Source organism: Schistocerca cancellata, chromosome 3 (assembly GCF_023864275.1).
Source record: "Schistocerca cancellata isolate TAMUIC-IGC-003103 chromosome 3, iqSchCanc2.1, whole genome shotgun sequence".
NCBI lineage: Eukaryota > Metazoa > Arthropoda > Insecta > Orthoptera > Acrididae > Schistocerca > Schistocerca cancellata.
The window spans coordinates 102,835,758-102,860,404 of NC_064628.1; the positions used below are offsets into that span (position 1 = coordinate 102,835,758).

The 24,647-nt window shown below is 40.0% G+C and overlaps 1 protein-coding gene across 1 annotated transcript in view; it reads right to left on the reverse strand.

The window, feature by feature from the left end:
- Positions 1-2,402: 2,402 nt before the first annotated feature.
- LOC126177109 (wolframin) overlaps positions 2,403-24,647 on the reverse strand; it is a 55,777-nt gene continuing 33,532 nt past the window's right edge. Inside the window, exons 8-9 of the mRNA XM_049924376.1 lie at positions 5,930-6,135; positions 2,403-3,367 (exon numbers count right to left, since the gene is read on the reverse strand). Of these exons, the coding sequence (XP_049780333.1) occupies positions 3,016-3,367; positions 5,930-6,135 (558 nt within the window). The 3' untranslated portion in view covers positions 2,403-3,015. The remainder of the gene's footprint in view (positions 3,368-5,929; positions 6,136-24,647) is intronic.

Sequence of the window (24,647 nt, forward strand, 5' to 3'; positions counted from 1 at the left end):
CCTTTGTTCCTCTTCCTTTCTCTATGTGCTTGGATATAAAAGGTCTCATATTAAGCTAGGCTTAACGTCAAGACAAGAATCATTTTGTAGATGCTTTTAATGTGGAGTACAAGTACCATTAACACCATGTTAAACCCAGGAGAAGGGTTCAGTAACTGTTGCCAAAAGATGGTTTATCAGTGACAGTTATTTGCAATATGGCGTAGCACCATACCCAGGAAATTTTCATATAATCGGACTCTCGCTGCAGAAGCCTACACAATTATAACACAATGTGTTTTTTACCCTTTTTATTTCAGGACTGATTTGGGGGTTTTCCCAAACCATTCCAAGCAAACACTAAAATGACTCCAAACAGCCTTTTCTCTTCTGTTCCTTTATAAAACGTTTGAAATGAAGTACTTGTGCAGACCACTTACTTGTAGCATTTAATCATCATTTCTTACTATAACACCACATTCCCTGATCCAGTTAAATTGGTCCTGCAGAGAAGAAAAGGAACCATGTCCGTTAGCTTAGGATCAAACATTTAAGTATACAAAAAAAAAAAAAAAGCTTTAATGTGTGCATGCCTGATAAATACGTATCATTTTTCTGTAGATTCTTTCTCTTTTTCCCATTAATTTTTAAGACATGTCTTAAGGCTGCATGTAAATTTTATGATAAGATCAGTTCAGAGAAAAATTTAATATTTATGAAGCCCTTGGATTTTGTAGTTCTCCAAGCAGAAGCTGTCTACAGTTTCTCATTTTATTTTCAATCAATTTTTTTTCTGGAAACTACTATAAAGTAAAGTTATTACATTTGCTTCTTAACACCTCAGTGAGTAACATTTATGAGCAGAAAACATGATGTTATCAACAGACAGTCTTACCTGGAGGGAGGGAGGGAGGGAGGGAGGGAGGGAGGGAGGGAGGGAGGGAGGAACAGTTACTGTTAAGATGACAGATTAAGTCACAGACAGGCACATATTAGCTTTTGGCCACATCCTTCACCATAAAAAGATAAACACAAACATGACCGCCAACTCCAGCAGATCGGACCAGAATGCATTGGCATTCTGGTGCCTGAGGTGTGCTTGCTTGTGTGAATGAATGGTATGTGAAGACTGTGGCCAAAAGCTAATGTGTACCTGTCTGCAACTTAATCTGTCATCTTTAGGGTAAGTAGCACTCTATCTTTCCCATACATTGTAGACATTCCAACATGGAGTTTCCATTGTTTCACAATTAGAGTAGGATTTATATGAATACTGTCGATTTAAAAGTATTATAACATTCTGTTAGCTAATTGGCCAGTTTCAAGCTTTTGCATCAACAGGCTGCTCAACTAGTGTCCTGAACCACTGACACCTGTTATTTGGAGAATGCAAAGTATTCAGCACAGTGCTAAGTGCAGACTGTTCATACTGAAAACTTTTTGGCTTTAAGTCCAATTTCTGACCAAGTTCTTATGCCTCTTAATTTGTATCAACACTTATCTTCCAATCTAGTTCGGCTACATCAAGTCTGCAAAGTGAGAATTTTTAGGGTACCATGCTATACTTTCAGAGTTAGTATTTCGTAGCAAACCACCTAGCTTTTTTTTACTGCTCCACCTTGACATCCATATACTACTTTGCTGGTTACATGTCGTCTTCTGTTTTTCACATTACTTCTTGCTACTGACTCGAAGCAGTGTGTTTCACAAATGAGTGTTGACTCAGTAGCTTTCTCAGTCTTTGTTTTCTGTTATCTTCAATGCACAAATTCATTTCTCATTCCAGGCTTATAAGATGTGCTGAGAAATGGTCACCTCTAGTCTTAGCTGGAGAATAGTTCCACTGTTTCCCTACTCTACTTTTTTACAGCAGAAAATGTAACCCCCCTGATTTCAGGAGACATATTTAGGAACTGGGAACTGTACTGATGAAGTTGTTGCCCTCAATATTGTTTAGCAAAAATATGTAATCTGTCCATTTAACTATAATTTATAATTTTATTTCTGAATAAAAAGGCACAAGTTCACATTATATCACAGATTAACAAGCTGAGAGTACAGCAAGTTAAATACGCATTTTTAGCCTAAACATAACAAGAAAGCAGAGAAACTGGAATGGTGCCACAATTCTGCTGTAATCTGACTACAGAAAAATACTGAAAATAATTAACATATTAACAGGCAACCAAACACAGTACATTCTGCAGAAAGTATGGAGATTTGATTACCTTGCTGCTTCCCACTCACCTTATTTCTTATGAGGCTGACCAAACTGGCTGAGAATGTAATATGTAAGACACAATTAGGTTGTAGCAGACATCAAGATCAAAGGTAAGGGCTGGACAGAGGACAAAAGTGGAATTATGATTATCTGTAAATTCATTATGTTATCAAAATATAATTATATATTTTAAAAAGATAATAAAGCCACATGGTTTTTCTTTCTTTTATATGTTTATAAAAAAATATTGAGTTACATTCAGTATCACAACAATATTAGACACACAAGCTATGACAGTTACATTTGGACAATAAAATAGATCTGCTTTAAGTACAAATGTTGCACTCCAATATGCCACTGCAACTACATTTAAATAACTATTACTTATGAAAACAATATCATACAGTATTAAATTACATAAACATCACAGTCAAGCTAAGTGTAAATACTTCAGTTCTGGGACACAAGTATCACACAGTGTATTTGTCATATTTCTGCACTTTGGCAGGAGAAACAATTAATGGCCACATTCTGTATGTACATATTTACAACAAAAAATCAAACCAAAAGCTCCGCCCCCTTTTCAAAAAAAATTATTATATAGTAAATCAGTAAGATCACAGAGGCTTTTTTATTCAACAAAAATATTTAGTTAGGAGGATGGATTAGAGAAGGACTTTAGCAATATAATGCAAAACAACTAATTAAAAAAGTCTTTTGTCAGTTGATAAACAATAAATGCATTCAGTTTAGGAAACTTACTTTCATATGCACCATATCTGAACACAGAAGTTTCAATTGTGCCAAACATATTACTATTTAAAAATCACAAGAGGGTTAAATACAAAGTTAAGAACAAATTTCATTCCTACATAAACATAATCTAAAACATTTTCAAGGCCAATTTTTGTTGAAGTCTTTCTATGTATCTGTAGGTGACTCATGTGGCAATCGAGGCAGCCTACCTCATTCAAATTTACATGTGGTTTGGTGCCACCAAGTATGCTGTCACCTTCCTCATTAACTAAAATTCCAGAGAACCAAATGTGGTCACCTGGTTTCACAGCAAAAGTAAAATTTCGGAAAAAATCCTCTGCTATAAGAATCACCTCTGCTCCTCTTCCAAACATGCCTGACTTCATATTTACCGTCACCTCAAATTTGTACCTGAAAAAAAAATACTTTTTATTTATATTATTTGTAAATTTGAATATTTGTGTGTACAATGATACATTAATGTCTTGTAGCATATGTTGATTAGTGACTATCTGCAGAAAGTTTGAACTTTTTTCCATATCATGGCAAAAATGTTCCATTTTTTGAAGGACACTGTTAAACTAATACAACATTTCACAAATTACAAGTTCACTTACTTGTGGGGGGGAAAATTTGCAGATCCAAAATAGTTGAGAGAGAGACAGAGAGAGAGAGTGTATGTGTTTTAAAGCATTTAAAAAGCAATGGGAACTGACTGATGATCTACTATAGAGAAACAATCTTCTTGTAACTCTGGCACAGATTTCTGCGAGATTTTCCACTCAACTTGTCAATATTTTAAATATTCTTTAACTTTTGCAGAGGGATAAACAGCTTAAGCTACATATCATTTACTGAATCTTCATGCTGTACAATTAGAGCGGGGGAGAGGGGGGGAGAGGGGGGGAGAGGGGGGGAGAGGGGGGGAGAGGGGGGGGAGAGGGGGGGAGAGGGGGGGGAGAGGGGGGGGAGAGGGGGGGAGAGAGGGGGGGAGAGGGGAGAGGGGGGGAGAGGGGGGGAGAGGGGGGGGAGAGGGGGGGAGAGGGGGGGAGAGGGGGGGAGAGGGGGGGAGAGGGGGGGAGAGGGGGGGGAGAGGGGGGGAGAGGGGGGGAGAGGGGGGGGAGAGGGGGGGAGAGGGGGGGGGAGAGGGGGGGGAGAGGGGGGGAGAGGGGGGGAGAGGGGAGGGAGAGGGGGATGAATAATATTTAGTTTCTAATATGGTACAGAAATGCTTAAAAGCGCAGTACACATGTGAGTTTCACCCTAAGGGAAAAACCCCAGAAATCAGCTGGACAAGTAAAATTAACTGTAAGTATACAGGATTGAATAAGGGTGTGAGTTGGATAATAAGTATCACTACTTCAGCAGTAACACTGTATTTTGTTTGTGAATGAGTATTCATAGAATGTCTGGCTGAAGAAACTGCTGCAAAACTGGAACAAAGTTTTAACTGTTGTGCTTCACAAGAACTGGGACAAAAACTATAGGCTTATTAGTAACATCTCCACAATAATGCTTCTGACAAATAATATACAGGTTTTCAAAATGGAGATTGCAAAGATTAGCTCAAGGAACAAACATGAGAGAAACACTTAATTATAACAATGGAACAAATACGGAGATGATGGTGGTTGTTGCGGGGTGGGGGGGACGACGGGACATGGAGCCAAGTGAATGGATTTTAGAGACCCCGGAAGTTCCTGCTGGATTCCACGAGATAAGGAAAGCTCGAGATGAAGATTTAATAGCAAGTGGATAAATCACATTAGATACACCCACAGGGGAACGGATGAGTGCTGATAAAGCTTGTGACACATGGAAACATCTATAGGAGGCCTTTATCCAGCAGTGTGTGCCAAATGGTTAATTATGTGTGTGAGGAATATCAACAATGTTGGAAAAGATAGATTCCTACTTCCCATAAAGATGACATGTTAAGTTGCGGATAGGCACAATTAAAAACACACTTACACATAGCTTTCGGCCACAGCCTTCATCAGAAAAAGTGAAACATACACCATTCGTTCACACAAGCAAGCACACCTCACACACGCATGACCACCAACTCCAGCATATTGGGCCAAAACTTACTGATTTGTAGCTATCTCAGAGGCTTGCAGATCTACTACTACATTTTCTGTCCTCTCTTGTCTGAAAGTCTGCTGACACTTGATAATGCACTTCTAACAACTCACATAATTTTTGCTATCCACATATTTCAGCTACCTTGAACTCACTCTGGTTTATCTGCCTTGCTCACTTGTTTGTAGTTTTGTATATTCTCTGTTTCTGACCTGATGTGAAATTTTTAATTCCACCACCATTTCCCATGATCTTATTTATTACCACCAAATCCAGTACCAAGAAGTTTATGCCCTGGCAAGATGATAGTCCTAGAGTTTCTTTATTTCAGGTCATTCAGCGTGATCTATTCAAAATTTTCCATTTCTCCAAGACTCCCCCCCCTCTCTCCCTCCCCCCCCCTCCCTCCCTGGATGTATATAAATATGTCTGCTTGTGTGTGTGTGTGTGTGTGTGTGTGTGTGTATGTGTGTATGTGTGTGTGTGTGTGTGTGTGTGTGTGCGCTTTTTTATTGTGCCTATCTACTAGCGCTTTCCCGTTTGGTAAGTCATGGAATCTTTGTTTTTAATATATTTTTCCCATGTGGAATATTTTAATTTGATTTTATCCATATTTTGCAGCTTAAAATGTGACTGTGTTCAAAACATTGGAGGTGTGAATTAAACAACGCTTTCAGCCACAACTTTTTGTGTTTTATTAACTACACGATGCATTTTGGACCCACAGGGCATTGTTTAATTCACACCTCCAATGTTTTAAATATTTTAATTTTCAGATTAGTATAAAATGTTACTAATTTTCAGATTGTCTCTTAAATAATGTCAACAAAAAAAGGAAATATCACCAGTAAAATTCTGCAAGCAGATGGAAGGGCACAAAAATCTCCTTACCTGTTGAAAGATTCAAGATGACATTTGGACTGACTCCGCTGTATTCCTCTCACTATCTTACAGATTTGTGCCTCATTTTCCTTCTTTACTGAATTACAATCCAATTCATTGGGTTCTCCATACCAGCAAGAAATTACGTCCCGGACACTTCTTGGCAACTTTGATGTAATATCACGCAAAGTGTTGGAGACTTCAGTTACTTTAACCTGGGGAAAGAAAAAAGTAAATGAAACATTCATAATGCTACACTTTGTGAAGTGTAACAAAATGGAATAACTCCATTGCTATACTTTTACTCCTTGGATAACTAATTTTCCCTGCTCTCCATTATGTTGTTATTAACTATACCATAACTACTAAAAATTTTTAAATTCTTACAAAGGCGATATTCCATTAAAGCTAGATAAAACCAAGCCTGTGAAATTTAAATGACGTTTGTTACATCCCCACTGAAGTATACATGGCAGTAACAAAACTGTGCATATAAGTTCATCAATTTCTCATTTATTTAACATATAGTTAAACCAAATTACTATTTTGTTCACAGTGATTCAATCACCACCAGTTTTGACATTTTTCTCATAATAAATTAAAATGTGTTTACAAATTTCACTAGTTATTTCCAGAACCACCAGACAACAATTCTGGCAGTCCGTATCTGGCTACCACAGGTTATCATATAATAGTCAATACTGGTCAAAATGTATGATTAATTTATGCAGTAACTACTGTTCTTTGTTCACCTTCACCTTCATGAAGTTACATATGCCTATGAACTACCTCAGCCAGCTGCATTTGATATTTGTATTGTTATCAGCTCTGTGTTCAATGTTTTTGTGACTCACTCTGAAAACTATTTAATACTTGACAATCTTCTTTTAAATTCTTATTTGTGGAGATTAATGTTTTGTAGAGACACAGAAGCTGTGATCATTATGGGAGCAGACTGAAGGCTTTCACAACCGGATGACACAGCTGCTCGTAAACATTTTGGGATGTGAGGTTGTGGTCCAAGGAACTCTTCTGTTCCTGATGTTTTATCCAGGACTGTGCTGGAAATCCTCAAAGGTGCTCTCCAAGTGGTCAGTCGGCAAGACTCAGTGAAGGAGCATCTCTGAGGATGTCCAGCACAGTCCTAGACAAAACGTCACAAACAGAAGAGTTTCGTGATCCATGACCTCACATCCCGAAAGGTTTACCAGCAGCTATGCATTATGGCAATGTTCTTTAAGTATCTGGCCACTGTTAAAGTCTATTAAGTGTAGTTTCTATCCTGTGTTGAGTAAACATGCTATATATGAAGTTAATAGAATAAGCTGATTATCATCATGTATTCAGGAAATAAGAAATATCAAAAGATTTCCAATTCATCTTAACAGTGTTGTCTCTTTCATTGAATAATCAGATTACAAATTCAACCTGTTTTGGAGAAGGAGATGTTAAGATTTTAACACTAGTGAGGAGCTGTTGGCATCAACCAGGTTAGTCAACTTACAATGGCTTGTAAGTTCTTAAAGGTGTTATTCCAAATTTACATCTATATCTACACTCCACAAGCTTTTTCATCATTTATTACAAAGTAGAATATATGTTGTAGTGATATTACTTACCTGCCTTCTCATTAACAAAAGGTCACATCTACGCCTTTATATCTGCCCTAATTTCTTATTTTAACATTAAATCTTTTCATAGTACAGATGTATGGGGAGTTAGAATGGTTCCTGGACAACAGTCTGAATTTTCTAACAGCAACCTTAACTTTTTGTAATACACCTTAGTTGTATGTATCCAACTAGAGAGTAGAGTGCATCTTTGTATGGCTGCAACCACGTAAACTTATCACAAATTACACAGCTCTTCAATGAACTTTCTTACTTTCTACAGACCACTTACCCAATATAGATCCCAAATATCAAACAGCAGTACATGAGACAATCTTTTACGCAACTTTCTTTGTAGATGTGCCAACCCCCACCCTGCCACACCCCACAATATCTCAAAGAATTACAACCACATGGCTTTCTCATTAAAATACTTTGGCAGTCATTCTATTTTAAACACCTCTGATTATTATGATGTTATATACAAAGAATGACATGTTGGTCTTTGTCTACAAATGAGCAAAGTTCAAGTATGCTTATGTTTATAAAGAACCACCAATTAATGAACAAAATACTCCACAAATCATCTTTAACATCACAACAGTTGTTTTGTAACACATCTATTTGTGTCTGTGTCCACGTAGTCATATCACAGCTCGCATAAAATTTCTCTTTTACTTCATATTCTTGTGGAAACAAGAAATTTATAGCTTCAAAACTTAATTTCCAATGCATTTTTAAGGCTATTCAATGGAATACCAGGAAAATAAAGTAGGTAGTCATTTTATTCGGACAATTTGAAGATTTTCATGGGGGCCAGCAAAAGATGTGATTGCATCCACTGTGTAATTCAAGATTTCCTCCAACAGAGAAAACTGAAATCTAAAAATTCATATTCTTTATCCATATTACATTCGTTCTTTGCCCTATAAAATTTGAAATATGATTTATATGGTATTATGGAGATGGACGCATAAGGAGTAGCAACATTTGCATAGAGTTCCTAACACTGAGCAAGTCAGTTTGCATACTGTGCATAAAAGCTGATTTAACTTAATTCCCTAAGTCTCCACTCAATGTTACATCACCTTCTGATGATTTATCCCCATCTCAGCATTGTTACTGAAGTGATCCAGTTCTCTGCCAATTAAGCAGAAATACTGACAAAGGCCTGACCACAAATTTTAATTTTTCAAGATGTTTGTCTTACCTGGATTATTTTGCACTATGAACATCCATAAGTGTGATTAAGATTAGCAGACTTATGACAATAATAAATATACTATGAAGATGGTATCTGTTCGCGAAAGAACAGATACCATTGATGACCGTGCAGCTTATCTAGAATGAAATGATAATTAAATCTAAGTCCTTAGCTGCTGATGGGTGTTGTTGGTATACATAAAAGGGGACAGCTGAAAATGTGTGCCCCAACCGGGACTTGAACCCGGGATCTCCAGCTTACATGGCACACATTTTCAGCTCTCCCCTTTGATGTACACCAACAACACCCGTCAGCAGCTAAGGATTTCGATTTAATTATCATTTAATTGTAGATAAGCTGCACTGTCATCAATGGTATCAGTTCTTCCACGAACAGATACCACCTTCATATACTTAGGCCATTGACCTCCTCCAGTGCGAATGCGCACGCTTTGCCCGAACTCTTACGGGACTTGTCAGCTTAGTCTGGCGTGAGTAATGAGTGAATGGGCAAATATCTATTAGGAACACAACAAATGTAGTTTGTGGACAGTTGGGAATGTGGGTCTCACAGGAAGTGGGCAAGGGATAAGTCCCTGCAGTCGCACTAACCTCTGTGCCCTCGGTGGCTCAGATGGATAGAGCATCTGCCATGTAAGCAGGAGAGCCTGGGTTCGAGTCCTGGTTGGGCCACACATTTTGAGCTGTCGCCATCTATGTTTATCAACAACACCTGTCAGCAGCTAAGGGTTTCGATTTAATTGTTGAGGTGGTTGTTGCTGTTGTGGTCTTCAGTCCTGAGACTGGTTTGAAGCAGCTCTCCATGCTACTCTATCCTGGGCAAGCTTCTTCATCTCCCAGTACTTACTGCAATCTACATTCTTCTGAATCTGGTTAGTGTACTCATCTCTTGGTCTCCCTCTATGATTTTTACCCTCCACACTGCCCTACAATGTTAAATTTGTGATCCCCTGATGCCTCAGAACATGACCTACCAACCCGTCCCTTCTTCTTGTCAAGTTGTGCCACAAACTCCTCTTCTCCCTAATTCTACTCAGTACCTCCTCACTAGTAATGTGATCCACCCATCTAATCTTCGGCATTCTTCTGTAGCACCACATTTCGAAAGCTTCTATTCTCTTATTGTCCAAACTATTTATCGTCCATGTTTCACTTCCATACATGGCTACACTCCATATAAATACTTTCAGAAACTACTTCCTGCCACTTAAATCTATACTGGATGTTAACAAATTTCTCTTTTTCAGAAATGTTTTCCTTGCCATTGCCAGTTTACATTTTATATCCTCTCTACTTCGACCATCATCAGCTATTTTGCTCCACAAATAGCAAAACTCCTTTACTCCTTTAAGTGTCTCATTTCCTAATCTAATTCCCCCAGCATCACCCGACTTAATTAAACAACATTCCATTATCCTCGTTTTGCTTTTGTTGATGTTCATCTTATATCCGCCTTTCAAGACACTGTCCATTCCGTTCAACTGCTCTTCAAAGTCCTTTGCTGTCTCTGACAGAATTACAATGTCATCGTCAAACCTCAACGTTTTTATTTCTTCTCCATGGATCTTAATACCTACTCCGAATTTTTCTTTTGTTTCCTTTACTGCTTGCTCAATATACAGATTGAATAACATCGGGGAGAGGCTACAACCCTGTCTCACTTCCTTCCCAACCACTGTTTCCCTTTCGTGTCCCTCGACTCTTATAACTGCCATCTGGTTTCTGTACAAATTGTAAATAGCCTTTCGCTCCCTGTATTTTACCCCTGCCACCCTTAGAATTTGAAAGAGAGTATTCCAGTCAATGTTGTCAAAAGCTTTCTCCAAGTCTACAAATGCTAGAAATGTAGGTTTGCCTTTCCTTAATCTTTCTTCTAAGATAAGTCGTCAGGTCAGTATTTACTCACGTCTTCCAACATTTCTACGGAATCCAAACTGATCTTCCCCAGAGTCAGCTTCTACCAGTTTTTCTGTTTGTCCGTAAAGAATTCGCATTAGTATTTTGCAGCTGTGACTTATTAAACTGATAGTTCGGTAATTTTCACATCTTTCAACACCTGCTTTCTTTGGGATTGGAATTATTATATTCTTCTTGAAGTCTGAGGGTATTTCGCCTGTCTCATACATCTTGCTCACCAGATGGTAGAGTTTTGTCAGGACTGGCTCTCCCAAGGCCGTCAGTAGTTCTAATGGAATGTTGTCTACTCCCGTGGCCTTGTTTCGGCTTAGGTCTTTCAGTGCTCTGTCAAACTCTTCACGCAGTATCGTATCTCCCATTTTATCTTCATCTACATCCTCTTCCATTTCCATAATATTGTCCTCAAGTACATCACCCTTGTATAGACCCTCTATACACTCCTTCCACCTTTCTGCTTTCCCTTCTTTGCTTAGAACTGGGTTTCCATCTGAGGTCTTGATATTCATAGAAGTGGCTCTCTTTTCTCCAAAGGTCTCTTTAATTTTCCTGTAGGCAGTATCTATCTTGCCCCTAGTGAGATAAGCCTCTACATCCTTACATTTGTCCTCTAGCCATCCCTGCTTAGCCATTTTGCACTTCCTGTCGATCTCATTTTTGAGACGTTTGTATTCCTTTTTGCCTGCTTCATTTACTGCATTTTTATATTTTCTCCTTTCGATTTAATTATCATTTAATAAATATACTGCTTTCTTTGAGTTATAATTATATTTCCGATATCTGTTTCTATGAACAGCATTAGTGAACATATGATTGTAGACAAAACAGACACAAAGCCAACACCCACCACAGTAGTACAAGTTTCTATGCCGCTTAGGTCCACAGATGACGAGATTGAAGAAATGTATGATGAGATAAAAGAAATAATTCAGGTAGTTAAGGGAGATGAAAATTTAATTGTGATGGGGCATTGTAATTAGATAGCAGGAATAGGAACAGAAGGAAAAATAGTAGACGAATACGGATTGGGGGAAAGAAATGAAAGAATTTTGCACAGAGCATAATTTAATTATCACGAACACTTACTTTAACAATCATGAAAGAAGGCTGTAAATGAGGAAGAGACCTGGAGACACAGGAAGGTTTCAGATTGATTATATAATGGTATGACAAATTTTGGGACCAGAATTTAAACAATAAGGTATTTCCAGTGGCAAATGTTGATTCTGAATACAATTTACTGATTATGGGCTGTAGATTAAAACTGGAAAATTGCAAAAAACATAGGAAATTAAGGAGATGGGAACTGAAGCAGTTGACAGTATTATATGTTGTTGAGAGTTTCAGAGGGAGCATTGATTGCCTGAAACAGGGGAAAGGAATACAGTGGAAGAAACGTGGATTGCTCTGAGAGGTGAAATAGTGAAGGCAGCAGGGGATCATGTAGGTAAAAAGACAGGCCTAGTAGAAATCATGTTATCACAGGAGACATTGAGTTTAATTACTGAAAGGAGAAAATACAAAAATGTACCAACTGAAGCAGGCAAAAGTGAATACAAACAATTAAAAAATGAGCAACAGGAAGAGCAAAACGGGTAAGCAGAAATGGCTAATGGTCAAGGTAATGATGTAGAAGCACTAGGGGGAAGATACGCCTACAGGAAAAATTAACAGGTCTTTGGAGAAAGAGAAGCAGCTGTATGATATCAAGAGTTCAGGTGGAAAACCACTCCTATGCAAAGAAGTGAAAGCTGAAAGGGGGAAGGAGTATGTAAAGGGGCTACCCAAGGGAATATTACAGAAAGGGAGGAGGACTTAAGATGAAGATGAGATGGGATATATGATACTGCGAGAAGAATTTAACAAAGTGCTGAAAGACCTAACTCTAAACAAGATCCCTGAAGTATATCAGGGTGTATACGTGGACAAGGAAAAAAAATTACCAGATTTTTCCTGGAATTCCTGGTTAAAGGTACACTTCCTCCCGGGTGAAAATACCCTTTTTCCGTGTTAAGTGAGAGTATACTTTTCATCGGAACTGTAAAACGTATCAGTCTTTTCAATGGTTATGGTTTTATACACTGGCGTAGAATTTCCTGTCACTTTAGAAAACGAAACTCAGGGAACAAAACACGTTTTGGGAAGATGTCTGACGTGCAGCAACATGTACACTGCATATTATCTTATTACGAAAGTATAAATTCAAATTACACCAAACACCCCATGTTACTTGCAAAAACATTGAAATTGTGATTGCGATGCGCTTTTGTAAGACTGTCATAGCTCACATCATGTGATCTCACCAGCAGACGACAGCGCATATTCGGAACATAGGACACATGCTGCAGTCAGCCAAATAGCTTTATGTTCCTTGCCAATAGCAACATCACTGTTAAGCAATGCGAACACACAAATAGGAAAAGTTAATGGTTTAAATTAATATACGTAGTGCTGCTACAAGAAAAGAAAAGAAAAGCTTTCACATATAATGTTGCCCCTTTTTGCGCATGTTACACTTTAAGCTACATCTCACAAATGTGCCAGTAAAATTTTTAAGAACGATATAAATATCAGGTCTTCTGGGCTCTAAATTATTCTAAATCATCGTACTCAGAGTTGATTTTTAAGCGAGAGTTAAAAGCTCTGAGTTAAATTCATTGTACATTCTCACACATAGTTCATCTTGTGTAAAAGGAAATTTACTTTGAAAGTAAAGCTTTTCAAACCACCATTCACAATATTTTCCTGCGACCTGTTAGAAATAGGTTCGTTTCAGCAGTTGCCAGAGAGCGCCAGATAACAAGCGTCTTACATAATGTCACAAAAGAAACAAGATATTAGAGGATACTCCAAGAGCATGGGAATTCCGTGAACCATACTAAAATGCATAATTCAGCTTAAAGTGCACATCCGTATGTAAGTTTTCTCGGAGTAACAGTACTGTATTATCTCACGTTTGGTTCTTTATTATGGCGTAATGCCATACATTCTATAAGATGAAAACATGCACCAGAAATGCAGCGAACAATTGAAACTAGCCAATAGTGTGGAATTAAACACTCAGTTTCAAATAAATTGACAATAAATTGGTTGGTTCAGCAGAAAAGATTAATAAAACCCAAATTTTTTTAGTAAATTGACAAAAATAAGTTCATTGTTCTGCAATGCGATAATGCTTGACTGTCAGAAAGGGGAAATAAAATAAAATCTGAAACTAATAACATATTTTAGCATTCTGTAATTATGCGAATGTATTTTAATTCACTTGATAGCTCCCGATCACAAAAATCCATTTAGTTTTCATTTGACATGAGAGTAACAAACGAAAAGGAAACAGCAAAATTACTGAACGTGAACACGGGTCACGTGAGACTACCCACCTCCCTATTACAACTCAAGACTGCTCTGTAGATCTGCCCCAGATCTACGATATTTCCAAATCGGGGCAATACTAGAGAGTGGCGCCCCTCCTCCCTCGAGCGTTTGAGGTAGGATGCCAAAAATTTAAAAAATCGACTTTTCAAAAATATGTCCATTTTGCAGTGCACATCTTTATGAAGAGTCTGGTACATAAAACATAAGTGTTTGAGGAAATGTAATACATATTATTTGGTCTTAAACGTGCCAAAGTGTAGTGCCACGCCTCTTCACACAGCATTCTTCTATCGTACGTCACTGTATTTCGATCTGTGGAACTCAACCATGTAACATTTTGTAATGGTTTTGTGTGACATAAAATTAAATATAGGATACATAAAACCAGTAAAGACAATAGACAAGCAAGATAGTACACATTTCTTCAATCCTTAAGTCCTTGCATTGCTTTTCTCACTAACCTTAGTACAGCTTTACATGTGGTGCTTTCCTTTTGGGCAAGAATCTATTAGCTCATCAAAGTTCGTCAAACGTTTTGCTACATACCAAATGTCTTTGTCTAATACTGAAAAAGGCATTAATACTAATAGTACCCAAGACAGGTGTGCGTTCTCGATCTGATTACGTGTATTTTGTCACTGTCTGCTAGATAACAGGTCTGCCTAATATTGCAGGAATTGTAACACACCAAATAAACGACACTGTTTTGGCACAAATGGTCATTTTTATAACACAACAGAATATAATCACTAAGTACCAACATCAAATGCCTATTACACCTACTACAAGCAAAAAGTTTCATGTTAGGAAATAGTTTCACATTTCATTCATACACTCTAGCTTCTGAAGCATGAGATCGAAAAGTAGTAGTATGAAATTTTTATATAAATTTGGAATCGTCATACTCTTCCATAATTTGTGTGATGTACCCGTTTCTTCTCCTTCCTCATTCTAACAAACAATCTTGTCATCACTAATTTTGTAACTATTCCTGCCAGGGTTAAAACTTATTCTCTGGTTAACTTGACTAAACCTGCCACAATCATCATTTAAGTTATCCTGCATTTATTCTCCGGTTTGTGTTATTACGTGTTTGTACAATGCGTTTTCCGCGCTACTCCCAGGATAGAACTTCAGTGGCTGCTAGCCAGGGACTATACAACTGGCCCTTACCAGTTTAGCGTTCTGGCAAAAGATTTTCTGTCAAAATTTCATTTTCTTAGATACACCAAGAAGATAATACGTAATCTTTCTTACCTGTTATTCAACAGGGAAGCATTCCAAAATCATACAAGTAATAGATAGACCGATGTGTGCTGGATGCTAGGCGCTTTTTGAAACAAGGTCCCTCCACCCCAGAAATTGCTGGCCGGGGCAGATACCCCGGTTTGCTCCCAGCCCCTATATCCAGACCTGCTGCGCACACGTGCATCTGACAGCTTAGGTGCACCAGTAAAATTTTTTCCGGGTAGTATCTGTCTGTTTGCTGCTATTGCTTATACAGCTAACTGCCACACTTCTGTAGCCAGAAGCGGGAGAAGGTACTACTCATATCCAACTCAACTGCGCATGCACTCCCTCGCAACTGCTCAAACGAATGTACTGTAAACAATTGTGACGTCACGCACATCAGAGGCAATTTGCTGTTATGAAGCATTACATAGGCTTCCTAAAGCCATTGACACATTTTGCTGTTGGCAGATGCTTGTGTGAGCACTGTGTTTTGTTACAGTATATGGTGCATTTCGTTGGCAACTTAGTTTTATTTTAGTTTTTTTTTCCTCTTTAATGTTTCATTGCTGAAGTAACAAGATACAGTAATATCCTTTGTGAGAGTATTGGTTCTTACCAGTCAACGTTACAAAAATTTAACTGAAAACTGAAACAATGAAAAATTCCCGGAATTCTAAAAAAAAAATCCTGAGTTTTTCCCGGTTTTCTCCTGGATGAAAAAATTCCCGGGTTTTTCCCAGATCTCCTGGTTGCCCGGGTCGTATACACCCTGTAGATGATATTCCACCAGGACTACTGATATCCTTGGGAGAACCAGCCATGAGAAAATTATTGACTTGGTGTGCAAGATGTATGAGACATGCAAAATATGCTCAGACATTAAGACAAATGTAATACCTCCAATTCCAAACAAACAGGTGCTCATAGGCATGAATATCACTTAACTATCAGGTAAATAAGTCAGATTACAAAATGCTAACACAAATTCTTTACAGAAGAATTAAAAAGCTGGTGGAAGACAACCTCAGGGAAGATCAGTTTGGATTCCGGAGAAATGCAGGAACACCCAAGACAATACTGTTCCTACAACTTATCTTAGATTAAGGTTGGTTGATTTTGGGGAGGGGACCAAACAGCATTTGTCCCATCGGATTAGAGAAGGATGGTGAAGGAAGGTGGCTGTGCCCTTTCAAAGGAACCATCCTGACATTTGCCCGAGGTGATTTACGGAAGTCACAGAAAACCTAGATCAGGACGCGGGTTTGAACCATCGTACACTGAAATGTGAGTCCAGTGTGGTAACCACTGCGCCACCTCACTCAGTGGCAGGTTAAGGAAAGCCAAACTTATGTTCGTTACTTTTGTACACTTAGAGAAAGCTTTTGACAATGTTGACTGGAGTACACTCTTCTGAATTCGAAAGGTAAAAAAAAAATACAGGGAGTAAAATGTTATATACAGCTTGTACAAAAACCAGATTACAGTTGTAAGAGTCAAAGGGCATGAAAGGAAAGCAGTTGTTGGGAAGGAAGTGAGACAAGGTTACAAGCTATCACCAATGTTATTCAATCTGTACACCGAGCAAGCAGTAATGGAAACAAATGAAAAATTTGGTCAAGGAATTAAAGGCCATCCTATGTATGTATGACAACCAACAAGCTGTCTGTCTGCATGAACGGCCACTGACAAACTGTGGCAAAAAAACAAGTGGACCACCCTATTGCTGAACACGCTGCCAAACATGGTTTCCCTCATCTCAATGACTGCTTCACAGTCGGTGCCATATGGAGCCTTCCCACCAACACCAGCTTTTCTGAATTGCACAGGTGGGAACTTTCCCTGCAATACAGCCTACGTTTCCGTAACCCTCCTGGCCTCAACATTCATTAGTCACTGTCCTCACCCATACAGCCCCCTCCCTGCTCCCATTCCAGCACTATACAGCTGTCATTTTTCTGCCACACCCAGTCTTAATTTCTTTTTATTTCTCTCCTTTCCGCTACTTATCCCCACCCCCCTCCGCACCTTCTCTCCTGCCCTCCGTCTAAACTACAACACTTCACTTTTCGCCATCATGCACTGGTGCCAAGGCCTTAATGGCTGAAAGCTATAATTATGTGAATATTTTTTTTGTGCCTATTGCAACTCAGCATCTCTGCTATATGGTGAGTAGCAACTTTCCTTCTCTAATCTAATCTTTGGAGCATAAGATATCTGTGGAAGACGATTCCTTGGTCCATATTAAAAGTTGTGTGTGGGGAAAATTGTCACAGGTATGTCACACATGGCTGAAGAACTGTCGACTGAAGAACTGTAGGTTGGGCGTTAGAAGAAGTTTTAATTAATAAGGAACCACTTCATTGGTTCATGGGCATCACGTCATTTAATAATGTGGTAGCTTCACAATATTTCAATGAGACAGCTGTTCATCATCTTCAGGTGCTGACTGATGTGTTGCTGCAATAGCTTGCCAATATACATCGTGAGCACAATAGGAGCCCTGACATATTACCTGGCAAAACATCCGACTTCTCTTCTAAGCCCACTGGTAGGAAAATGTGAACATCACATTTGAAACTCAGATTTTACACAAAGACTGAAGACTTTGTATCTTGAACCAGCTGACACTTTAGTGAGTTTTGATGTCTCTTTGTTCACATGAGTACCTTTGGTGGATTCATTACAACTTATAGGAATTCAGTTGGAGGAGGACGTCTTACATCTTTCGAAACATGTGCTTATCTCAATGTACTTTTTATTTAACAAACAATATTTTGAGCAGATTGATGGCGTTATGGGTAGCTCTTTGTATCCCAGAGTAGCTAACCTTTCTACGGAAGACTTCGAGGATAAAGCACTTCAGTCAGCGGTGCTGAAAGCTAAATGTTTCTGGAGGTATGTGGATGACACTTTTGTTGTTTGGCCACACGGAGTAGCAACAGTTCCTGCATTTCTGGAACATCTTAACTCTCTCCATCCCAGCATTTGCTTCACCATGGAAGTGCAGAAAAATGGAGAGATCCAGTTTCTTGCTGTCTTGGTCTGCAGTAAAGAAGATGGTTCCTTGGGTCACAGTGTGTATTGCAAACTGACTCACACTGACCTACATCTACAAGCTATGAGCTGCCATCAACCATCTCAATGCAGTGGCGTGTTGCGGACTCATTCGTAGGGCTAGAATTATCTCTGATGCAGGGAGCTTATCAGCAGAGCTTAGCCATCTTTGCTCTATGTTTGTACAAAACAGGTACTCTGATAAAGAGATCTGTAGGACATTTAAATCTGCATGCACTAAATCTCAAGAACAGCCAGAAGGAGCAGAGGACTCCATGAGGATGGTTTTTCTACTGTATGTTGGCGGCCTGTCCTTTAGATTGGTAGGCTATTCAAAAAACGTCAAATAAAATGCGTCTTCCGCCCTATAGCGCAAGTGCAAACTATGCTGGGTTCTGTTAAAGACGACCTAGGTCTAAGGAGGCCAGGGATATATAAAATCTCGTGCCAGTGTGGGGAATCATACACTGGCCAGACGTGTTGCACTGTTAAGGACAGATGTGCTGAACATAGACATCACACCAGACTGGGTCAGCCAGAAAATCTGCTGTGGCTGAACACTGTCTTCACACGGGACAGAGCATGAACTATGGAGAGACAAACTTTCATCTGCTTCCACATACTGGGATTTCATCATTAAAGAAGCAGTCAAAATTCGTATAAATAATTACCTAATCAATAGTGACACAGGATTTTAATTCAGCAAGTCATGGGAACCAGCAATGATGGTACTAAGGCATCGTCGGCCGTAGTTGAACAAATCTGAGCCAACACAGATGGAGAATCAAAGTCTGCACACAAACTAGGAGCCAACACACTGAGCGCACACGCACTGTGCCTTCTATTTGCAGCCCACTTTTCCCATGTCACGAATGAGAACCCTGTGGCCCATTTGTATGGCAGGAGACACTGGATGTGCCTGTACCCTATGATTTGTCTAAGATGACATTATTGCCTTAACCCCTGGTGTCTGCGCTTCTCTAGCAAGTCAGCATATACAGGGTTATTACAAATGATTGAAGCGATTTCACAGCTCTACAATAACTTTATTATTTGAGATATTTTCACAATGCTTTGCACACACATACAAAAACTCAAAAAGTTTTTTTAGGCATTCACATATGTTCAATATGTGCCCCTTTAGTGATTCGGCAGACATCAAGCCGATAATCAAGTTCCTCCCACACTCGGCACAGCATGTCCCAATCAATGAGTTCGAAAGCATCGTTGATGCGAGCTCGCAGTTCTGGCACATTTCTTGGTAGAGAAGGTTTAAGCACTGAATCTTTCACATAACCCCATAGAAAAAAATCGCATGGGGGTTAAGTCGGGAGAGCGTGGAGGCCATGACATGAATTGCTGATGATGATCTCCACCACGACCGATCCATCGGTTTTCCAACTTCCTGTTTAAGAAATGCCGAACATCATGATGGAAGTGCGGTGGAGCACCATCCTGTTGAAAGATGAAGGCGGCGCTGTCGGTCTCCAGTTGCGGCATGAGCCAATTTTTCAGCATGTCCAGATACATGTGTCCTGTAACGGTTTTTTCGCAGAAGAAAAAGGGGCCATAAACTTTAAACCGTGAGATTGCACAAAACATGTTAACTTTTGGTGAATTGCGAATTTGCTGCACGAATGCGTAAGGATTCTCTACCGCCCAGATTCGCACATTGTGTCTGTTCACTTCACCATTAATAAAAAATGTTGCTTCATCACTGAAAACAAGTTTCACACTGAACGCATCCTCTTCCATGAGCTGTTGCAACTGCGCCGAAAATTCAAAGCGTTTGACTTTGTCATCGGATGTCAGGGCTTGTAGCAATTGTAAACGGTAAGGCTTCTGCTTTAGCCTTTTCCGTAAGATTTTCCAAACCATCGGCTGTGGTACGTTTAGCTCCCTGCTTGCTTTATTCGTCGACTTCCGCGGGCTACGCGTGAAACTTGCCCGCACGCGTTCAACTGTTTCTTCGCTCACTGCAGGCAGACCCGTTGATTTCCCCTTACAGAGGCATCCAGAAGCTTTAAATGCGCATACCATCGCCGAATGGAGTTAGCAGTTGGTGGATCTTTGTTTAACTTTGTCCTGAAGTGTCGTTGCACTGTTATGACTGACTGATGTGAGTGCATTTCAAGCACGACATACGCTTTCTCGGCTCCTGTCGCCATTTTGTCTCACTGCGCTCTCGAGCGCTCTGGTGGCAGAAACCTGAAGTTCGGCTTCAGCCGAACAAAACTTTATGAGTTTTTCTACATATCTGTAGTGTGTCGTGACCATATGTCAATGAATGGAGCTACAGTGAATTTATGAAATCGCTTCAATCATTTGTAATAGCCCTGTATATTGGTGAGCTATTGCAGCAACACATCAGTCAGCACCTGAAGATGACGAGCAACTGTCTCATTCAAACACTGTGCAGTTTCCACAACATTGCCCGATGCGGCACCCGTGAACCAATGAAGCACTTACTACGTCGGGAAGGTCTTAAACAACACAATAAAGAACCATTTTTCATTTTCCCCAGAGACTCAACTACCCCAATTTGTCTTCAATGTTTTCCATTAAAAAAATAATGATCTCCTTCGGTCCAAGTACAGACAAGTACTGGGTGAAGTACTGCATTCCAACAGGTGCCATCTAGCCACAGCAATGGCAACTGTTAAGTAGCCAGTTAAACCGTTGCTTCTGGTTGCCATGCCCCAGCCATGATGGGCACATACCCTTTGGCTTGCTTGGGTAATTTCCAGCTCAGGAACCAACAGGGCAATCCCTGCGTGGTCAGGGTGCAGGTACCTGACCAACCTACCCCCCCCCCCCCCCCCCCCCCTCTCTCCCCACAATGGAATGGCTGCTCTTCTGGGTTTCAGGCATAGCATTTTTGCAAGGAAGTACGAATGCAAAGAAAGAATGCACTAGAAGTGTAACATACACCTTGCTGGGCGACCTTCCCAGCACGATTCACAGTTCTGCAAAATTTGGAAAACGAATAGCAAGCCCAATCCAAAACATACAGTTAAGAATGAGAAGCTGTTCAATGTTACAAGAGAAGAAAATGAGTGTCCAAAATCACAAACCAGTTCAAAGCACAATCAGTGCCTGGAAGACCAGCCAATGGAAAGTCAGAGAGGAAACAATAATAGTAAAAGGATAGACTTGCAGCACAGGAAGGGAAGTAGTGCTGCAAAGGCTGGGGCCCCATGGTGGCCAACCACGTGCTCACAAAGAAGATGCGAGCCCCCTGTGGCATAACTGCAACTGAGATGAAATGTGGAACATTATGACAATGTTTTAGTGATTTTATAATATGAGAGTCACATTTTCCCACTCCACAATGATGACATTCAGTTCTTTCATCACATCAAATTTTAAAGACTGAAGTATTAATAAACACAGATAGGAGCTAAGGGTCTTTTAGATTATTTGCAAAATATGTGTACCATATATTACTCATTAAAATTTTATTACATGGACTTTCACTGGGAAAACCAGCACACATACTTGTTTGGCCAATTGTTTCAACACACGTCCATTCTATTACAGATAGTTTTAGAGAAAAAAATCTATGAAACTGGAAACCTACCATTAATTAGTAATGCATTACTTTGAAGTTTATCAAAGAAGAAACAATTGAAAAAATGTAAAAACTATCAGATAATCTTACGATTCATGCTGGCAAATTGTTGATAAGAAAACCATTCAGGAGTACAGTAGAACTCTGCTAATTCATCCCCTATGGGACCAGGAGCATGGTTGGATGCAAGGAAGGGCCAGATTATCAGATGAACACTTGTATTTACTCATAACATCACAATACTGGAAAGTACAGTGACTACAATTTTCAGCTGGAAATATTTCCTTGATAAAACAATACCAAAATGAAAAGAAAATGTTCATAAACTAAAAAACTTACACAAAGGTGTATTGTACACTAGTTCTGTACTATAAAATAATCTCTATCGTAAGGTGAGATACTGTTACTGTGAACGAAAATTTAACATCTGTACATACTTTATTACAGTACTGCATTGATACACAACTGATTTGCAGTTAATGTGAGAAATCACAGGGCTGCTCTCTGACAAGTGGGCAACAGTGAAGGGAAGTTGGTGTTCAGAGCAGAAACACCATATGCAAACTGCAATTCTGATTCCAGTCCTGTGCCACTGTTACTGAAGGTGGAAATCCCTGCCCAAAAAAAAAAAAAAAAAAAAAGGGACGTGGCAGTTCAGATGCTCTGCTCAGGGCAGCAGCAAGTGTGTATCATATAGTTGAGGAGCATTTGTTGGTACTTTATCTGTAATGCAGGGACTCTAGCCTCTGGGAATAGCCTGTTCACAGTGCTGGTCTGAAAGGCACCTGTCATAAGTTGCACCCCACAATGGTGTATTGGGTCCACCATCTGCAATGCTGAAGGCAATGCCAAGACATAAGCCAGACTTCTATAATAAAGACAGGGCAGCACCAGAGCTTTGTAAAGCCACAAAAGTAGAGAGCAGTCTGTGCTGCGGCTAGTGTTACTGAAGCAGCAAAGAACATTAAGGAGTAGCCAGCACATTCATTTAAGTTGACAAAGATGCGGAAGGCACGTCAACCAGACATCAAAGACATATCCCACAATTGGTCACCGAGGTAGAGTTCTGGTTGTGGATGGACTGTAAGACAGTGACAGAAATTCACAACTCACATCATGGAGGCTGAAAAATGGAAGCCATGGGTGAGAGATGAGCACTGCGCCTATTGTATGGCACCCTTCAGTCAGTGTTTAGGAACACCCACAGTGGAGGAGCAACAGTAAATACAAATATCAGCAGCATACATGGAGGGTGGCACTGTAGACTCATAGCTGCAGACAGACCATTGATAACCACTAGAAAAAGAGGCACACTGAATACATAGCACTGAGATCCCAAGCTTTCGTATTTGGGAGGAGGGGGGGGGGGGGGGGGAGGGGTGGTATTGTAATCGAGAGTAGACTCTGAGACCCCACTCATATAGGGTAATGAGGATGTGATGACACCATGGGTGCCCTTTGCAAGTCAAGAGAAGACAGTGATAAGGTGTTTACGCTGAGCAAAAGCTGACTGCATAGCAGACCAAATTGGCCTCAGTGAAAACTGTCCTGATGTGGAGCCAAAGGACCCGGAGACTCAAGGTACCAGCACAGCTGCCTGCTCACCAGATGTTCAAGCAACTTGGAGAAAACATTAGTGAGACCAGTTGGTCAAAGTTGTTTACCCGATTTCAGTACCAGGATAATCACATTTTCTTCCCACTGAGATAGGAACTCAACCTTGCTCCATTTACGGCTGAAAATGCAAGGGTGTGATGTTGGCAATCCAAGTATTTGAGCATTTGGTTGTAGATGCAGTCTGGCACTGCAGCCATGTCAGGGCGAAGGGCTAAGGCACTGAGGACTCACTCACTGAACGGATCATTATATTATTCCAAGTGATTAGTAGTGAAATGTAAGTGAATTCACTCCACCTGATGTCTAAGGACATGTAATGCAACTCGACAATTCTCAAATGCAGAGGCTTGAGCATAAAGTAGAGCAAAATGTTCAGCAACAGCATCTACGTCAGTGTAGACAAACACATTCAGGGAGACACCAGGTACACCTGTGGAGGTCTGGCATCCATAGAGGCGTCAAATCTTTGCCCACATCTGCGAAGGAGGCGTACGCGGTCCAACTGAAACATACCATTCCCTGCATTCTTGTTTGTGTCATTTTATTAGATGGTCGATCCTTGCATGGAGTCATTTTAAGGCAATAATGTGCTACATTAATGGATGTCACTTATGGCATTGGAAAGCCCATCTGCAGTCTCTAATGGCCAGGGTGATTCCTGAAGTCAACTAAGCTACTGTCTTCCAACAGCAGGATCCCAACGAATAGGGGATTGCTAAGCCTGCTGCTGACAGAATGGCTGCAGTTGTGCTCTGGTCAGCTGCATCAATACCTCCACAGAATGGGGTGCTACGGGTGATGGCAAAGGCAAGGCAAAGGCATTCCACTCAGCATTGTTGAGAGCCCATTTGGGTGGACGCCCTGGTAAGCAATGCTGAGGGAGGGACAGGACAATCGAAAAATTACCACTGTCACACTGGTCATCGTGGACTCTCAAATGGATGAAGGGCAGAACACCAAGGCTGCAAATGGAAATACCAATGGCCGAATAAGATCCATTTGCCACACTGAAGTTTGCGGAGGTACCAGTATTTAAGAGACAAAGATTGAGCTCTGCGAGCAGAGCTCTGATAGCTTTGCTGTGACCAGTGATCATAGTTCCATCCCACAAAGGGTTGTGGGACTAAAG